Source organism: Solanum stenotomum, chromosome 1, assembly GCF_019186545.1.
Source record: "Solanum stenotomum isolate F172 chromosome 1, ASM1918654v1, whole genome shotgun sequence".
NCBI lineage: Eukaryota > Viridiplantae > Streptophyta > Magnoliopsida > Solanales > Solanaceae > Solanum > Solanum stenotomum.
In genome coordinates, this window is record NC_064282.1 from 95,615,066 (window position 1) to 95,621,707 (window position 6,642).

General features: G+C 33.2%; 2 protein-coding genes across 2 annotated transcripts in view; both read right to left on the reverse strand.

Annotated features, from left to right (window-relative positions):
• Positions 1 to 3,206: 3,206 nt before the first annotated feature.
• LOC125853235 (receptor-like protein Cf-9) overlaps positions 3,207 to 6,642 on the reverse strand; it is a 333,480-nt gene continuing 330,044 nt past the window's right edge. Inside the window, exon 3 of the mRNA XM_049532905.1 lies at positions 3,207 to 3,374. The gene's annotated coding sequence lies outside the window, so the exon portion shown is untranslated. The remainder of the gene's footprint in view (positions 3,375 to 6,642) is intronic.
• LOC125853230 (receptor-like protein Cf-9) lies at positions 3,466 to 6,214 on the reverse strand. The gene has a single exon (XM_049532902.1). The coding sequence runs from the start codon at positions 6,076 to 6,078 to the stop codon at positions 3,469 to 3,471; it is 2,610 nt and encodes an 869-aa protein (XP_049388859.1). The 5' UTR covers positions 6,079 to 6,214; the 3' UTR covers positions 3,466 to 3,468.

Here is a 6,642-nt window from a genome sequence, read left to right on the forward strand (position 1 = left end):
TTTTTTTGTGGCTATATTGTAATTTATTTTTTGTATCTATAATTTTTTTGGGGATATCTCTGATAAATTTTACAAGAAAATTAGTTCGAAAATAAATATTACCAATAAAATAATAATTCAAATTAGTCGTTGAATAAAAAGAAAGTTTAAAAAAATGTGTGAGAAGGATCAAATATACCAAGTCATGAATATGTTTTTTTTTTTACAAAAAAATTAAAAAATTAATTTTTCACTTCCGTTAGAGGAAAAAAGTATAGATGAGTTAGTTGTTTAACAGTATGAGTATATCTGAGCCACTTTTATAACGAGTGGTATATAAGATCTAAATAAAATAGTTGAGGGGTATATCAAACATTTTTTCCTTTAATCAATTTAAATATTTAGAGAAAAAAAAAGAACAATCGATAAGAGTAGATGGTGATATATAAACAGTTAAGTTGAAAATTCAAAATGCTTGTTTAGTTAGGATAAGAGTGTTAATTGGTGCAAAGACCTTGACTTAAAGGTAAATAATAAATTTATTCGAAAATCTCTTCAAATTTTGATGGAACTATTTAAGTCCAGACATGCAAATACGATGAACCGTCAACAGATGTAATTTTGATGAGGTATATTGTGAACCATAACTTAAGCAAAGAAAAGTTTACTATTGTTACTTTGGAGCAATCAATTCTGAGGAGCTCACCTAGTCACTTTCAGTCAAATTTTGAATTGTCAACTTTATATTCTCAAGTCAGTGCACGAGTCCACAAGAATCCAAATGATTGCAGAAAAATATCAAAAGTTCCAAATCACTAACGATGTTTTTGTATCAATAAAATGACTTTGTGAACACCAGAAATTTCGACTTGGACAGCCACACAGGTGATAACATTTACTTGTAAAACATAAAAGATCTCATATCTCTATGGATTGCAACTCTGCTTTGTCCATCGTGATTCTTTTGAAATGGTTGCGCACATTTCAGCTGTATCCATGACAATATTTCTAACTGTGAGGGAATCACGCTTCATGCAAATCAGTAAATTTTTAAAATGGATCACGAAAATGCCTATTCTCGTTGTGCGTAAAAGTAGCCAACTTTGTTCAAATGATTGTCCATCTACAACATAAGGCACAAGTTTAAGTTTAACTGCTAAACACTCACACTACTCTATAAAGCAGAGGAACCAATCAAATGACACCACGATTGTCTTTGATGCTGGCAAAGTCAACAGAGACACCTCTATATCTTTTAAAGTTTTCGTCATCTTCTAATGCTTAGTTAGTAAGTACTTCATCGTCACAATCGCTGTGAGTCACTGATTATTTTCCCACAATATTTATTTCCTGGCTCAAGAGCGTTACTAAGAACTGAATCAACATTCTCTACGTCACGTTCAGGTATCTGAATTCTAAAATGATACTAATTTTTGTAATTTAAAACGAAACGCCCAGTTGGTTCACTGACAAATTTAGTATGCAATTTATTTTTCTTATCCTTGGATCGCCAGAAAGTTGAACTATAACAGCAAACATTCAGGAATTGTAATTAAACTACTTACAGAATCTGTACTCAGAGAGTTACAGAGGATAAAGTGATGTATGGGCCTTGACAAAAACATTTAAGCCTAACATTCAAAAAAAATGTTTGTTTAGTTAGAATAAGAGTGTTAATTGGTGTATAGGCATCGACTTAAAAGGTAAAAAAAAAAAAGAAATTCATTTGATAATCAGTTCAAATTTTGGTGGGACCGATTCATTACGTCCAATGGATTGAATGTAATTTTGATGAGGTATATAGTGTATATAGTGAACCACAAATTAAGCAAACAAAATTCTACTACAGCTAATCAATTCCAAGAAGCTCATTTAGTCACTTTCAGTCAACTTTTGAGTTGTCAATTACGTATCACGTTTTCTAGTGAAATTCCATTGAATAGTCTTTTTTAGACTATTATGAATACAACTATAGTTGTAATAATACAATTTTGTTTGATACATTATCAGTCTTGAAACGTCATAATCCCACGTCTCTACAAGTAGTTCAGACCCACATTATTATGCATTATTAATCTCATTTGTCAAATTAGTACTATCAGACATAATGCAGAAAAATTCACCTTGAGAATATTATGTCTAATAGTAAGAAATAGTTATTAAATCAATTAAAATCTTAGAGAAAGAAAAGTTCAGGGAGCTTTGGAACAACACTTAAGTGTATTCTTAGTGTGACGTCTAGGTCACGTATTTTAAACTTTTTTAGACTTTGCTAATGCGAGATGCTTTGTGCACCGGGCAACCTCTTTTTTTTTTTGAGGAGAAAGAAAAGTCTATAAGAGTGATAATTGGTGTATAAACTTTGACAGAAAAATCTGTAACCATCCCAATGTGTGTGAAGATCATTTAATCTAACAATAGTCAAGTAAGAAATAGTTATTTATCAATTTAAATTCTTATAGAAAAGAAGAAGAAGAAAGAGCCTATAAGAGTATTAATTGGTGTATAGACTTTGTCAAAAACATCTCAAGTTTAAAATTCAAAAATGTTTAATTAGTCAATTTAAGAGTAATAATTGGTGTATAGACCATGAGAAAAAAACATTTTAAGTCAAAATTCCAAAACAATAGTGATAGGTTAGGATAAAAGTGTTGGTTGGTGCATAAAATAAGGTATGAGTCACGACAGAATGCTTCGATGTTATGTTTATTGGGTGTACAAATAAAGTCCCGCATAGGAAGTTGATACGAAGAAAATAGTTAAGAGTAGTGATAATCTTAATGATGAGAGACATGTAGGGGGAATGTTTTTTCCAAAATGGACAATATCACACCATGTTAAGAGTTATTTGCACATACTTTGTGCAAGTGATGTCAGTCTATATAAGCTATGTCGAGATAAGTCCCCACCACTTGTAAAAACAAAAAAATGAATCCTATAATGCACAATTCCACTTGACATATGAACTTAAAATTCCTCCCACTTTAAACTTGAAAACAGAGTATTGCACTTTCTACGTATTTTGACAAGAAGCAGTTTGTTGGGCGGATTCATAAACTTAAATAGCAGCTTGGATTTAAACATATGAAATTACAAGTCTGTCGATCGCCTTAAGATTAAATGCTCAAATGTTTATATGTATTGAGTTTAGCTTGTTAATGAAATTACTTAATTGATGTAATTAAGAAAAAGGTAAGATAACTTCATAAATCCATTAATTGAACTTTGCAGTCGCATCCAATACCTAACTAATAATTACGCTGAATATGTAACAAAATATTGATATACGAAAACTAATGCTTTTATACATAGGGAAATGCACACTTCAAATACATCACAAACTAGTAAAGTAAAAGCTTTTATTTGCATCACCAACAACATATTAGTCTTGAATCCTGCAATTTTCAAAAAAGAAAGAATTTAAGGATGAAGGAGGTGAGAAAATTCATTGATAATTAAAGATCAAATTGAATACCTGGAGGTAACAAACTAATATCTTTTCTTGTGCTTTTTCATTCTTGTAATAATTATGTGTTCCAATTTTACATCCATCCTCGAAAACCATGCTGGATATTGAGTTGACAACATTAAGTATATTATGGACAGTCCGATAACAAGTCCACAACCGTAACCCATGAGAACTGCCTTCCAACTTATAATTGCTGAATCTCCTTCTTCTTCTTCTTCTTCTTCTTCTAGCCCAAATGGAGTTGTTGCTTGTGGTACCCCTTGCACACCGCCACAATCTTTTGAGAGTGGCAATCCACGTAACCCATCATTCCCTTGGTATGAACTATTCCCAAACGTATCAAATTGTTTTCCTTTGGGGATGCATCCAACAAGATGATTGTGAGAAAGATTTAAGACTGCAAGAAATGTGAGGGATGCAAGTTGTTGTGGAATTCCTCCTCCAATTTTGTTGGATGAGAGATCCAATGATTCAAGTACAGACAAATTTTGCAATGACACTGGTAGATGACCTTCCAAGACATTATGAGATAAGTTCAAAGTACGAAGTCCAATGAGATCTCCAATAATGCTTGGTATCTGAACTTCGAATCTGTTGTTAGAAAGATCAATAAATATGTTTTTTGGAAAAACTCGAACGGATTCAAGATCTCGTCCCTTTGTTGTAAGTTCACTCACATACTTATAAACAGAAAAAAGATCTCCTACATACACTGGGGTTCTCAGATGAGACTCATAAATTAGTTCTATATCTCCTAAATACCCTGGAGTTGTCACGTTCTGATCAATTATCCTCATGGCTTGGAAATTCTCAAAAAGACTTGCTGGTAAGCTCCCACTAAATCCATTGGATGAGGCATCTATAATTTGAAGTCGGTCAAACAAGTTTTGGTTCTTTGAAACTTTGAGGGGACCATGCAACATAGTTGATCTCAAGCTTAAAATCTTTAAATTTGATAGAGTTCCTAACCATTTTGGAAATGTATCATTCAACTCATTGTTACCTAAATCAAGAACTTCCAAATACGTGCAATTGATCAAAGATCGTGGGATTTTCCCCTCTAGCTTATTCCCATGCAATTTAATGACCTTGAGTTGGTTTCCAATGCTAAAATTTGTATTAATTGTCCCGCTAAGACTATTGTTGCTTAAATCCAAAATCACAAGTCCACTTATCTCACCCAAACATTGTGGGATTGCTCCCTCCAAATTATTGCTGCCTAAATCTAGCACTTGTAGCATGTTCACATTGCAGATGGTTGAAGCAATCTTTCCACTTAGATTATTGTACGAAAGGAGAAGATGTTGTAGGGACATCTGGTCTAGGAGTGACTTTGGAATAGGACCTTGCAACTGATTTTGTTTTAAATCAACTTCAGACAATGTTCCGGACTCGAACTCCTGAATTTTTCCACTTAAATGATTATCACTCAAGCCTAAATTAGTTAGTGAAGGGAGGGAGAATACCGAGGAAGGTATAGTCCCATTCAAGTGGTTTGATGACAAGAAGAAAACTTGAAGGTTTTGCAAACCACTTAAATTAGAAGGAATTGGACCTGTTAGGGAATTGAATGAAAAATCTAGTTGTTCAAGTTGCCCCCATCCATTAAAGGACAAGAACTCAAGTTGGCCATCAAAGTTGTTATTTCCAAGATATAACTCCGTAAGCTTTCCAAATCTAAAGAAATTGGAAATTGATCCTTCAAGATGGTTATAACCAAGGTCCAAATGGTATATGTTTGTGAGATTCCATAGAGGTTTAGGAATAGAGCCTGAGAGATTACAAGAAGCTATTGTCAATGTACGCAGTGAAGTTAGATGACCAAATGATTCAGGTATCCTACCAGTAGCATTCACATTATAGAGATCTAACTCCATGAGTGATGCACTGCTATTCCATTTGGTTGTGGGAAACCTAACAGTGAGCTGGGGATTGTCTAATAAATCAAGAGATTTTAAGTTGGAAAGGTGGAAAACTCTTTCAGGCAGTACCCCGTATAACTGTGTGTTCTGAAGGAACAAAGTAGTTAAATAAGAAGAGAAATTAAGAGGAATGGTGGAAGAGATGTTCACATCGTAAAATTCAACCTCTCTTAATTGGGTTAAGTTCTTAAGGAGAAGTTCAAAATTGTTAGGTCTGAAACTTAATAGACTACTCTGGATGCTAAGAACTTGTAATTTAGAAAGATGAGAGATTTCTACTGGGATTAGACCTGAAAATCCTGAATTCGACAAATCAAGATGCGTCAAACTAGAAAGTTCACCAAATTTAGGTGGAATGAGCGACCCAGAGAAATTATTATTAGACAAATCAAGCCTTTTTAGACTGGAGAGTTGAAAGAGGCTACTGTTGGAGTCATGAAACTTGCCTTGAAGTTGGCTGTCACCGAGGTTAAGCTCCGTCACTTGTCCCGTCATCTCGTCACAATTAACTCCAACCCAGGAGCAGCAATCTATGTTCTTGTTCCAATATGATAGGAATGACGAATTAGGATCTATAGTAAACATGTGCTTGAATTGTAGAAGAGCAAGAGCTTGATCTTTGGGGCACAAATGAGATAAGGATGAGCAGAAAGCTAGTTGACAGAGCAAGGAAAATAGCATTAAAAAAACAAGTTTTACGTAACCCATTTCTGCACTAAAATGTTCAAAACTAATTAAGTTGGTAGATAAGAAATCAAAAATCTTTCTTTGTTCCTCTATTCAATAATTTAGATGAGGTATATATAGCACAAATTAAGCAAAGAAAATCCTTCAAATTTTTGATTGATTTCTTGGTGTGTAGACCTTGACTTAAAGGAAAGGATTCACAATGAAAAGGACTATTAAAATCTATAGTTGATATAGAAATGGTAAAAGTCTAATGTTATTTAGGATTTGCCCATGTTATAGGGTGTTATAATATTTTGGGAAAAGGGCCTGATATACCCCTCAACTTTGTCATTTGGAGCTGATATGCCCCTCGTTATGAAAGTGGCTCATATATACCCTTACCGTTATACAAACGGCTCACATATACCCTTACAGTTAGAAAATGAGCTCACATATACCCTTTATTTAACGGAAGTGAAAAAGTTAGTTTTAAATTTATATTTTTGACTTTTAATTTTCTTAAAAATTATTTAGGGGTATATATGATTCTTCTAGCAAAGTTCAAGGTATATTTTAATCTTTTTTATACATAAATTATTTTTT

Bases quoted from the DNA above. Each gene is read 5' to 3' on its own strand.
- LOC125853230 (XM_049532902.1), bottom strand. From the start codon at position 6,078: ATGGGTTACGTAAAACTTGTTTTTTTAATGCTATTTTCCTTGCTCTGT.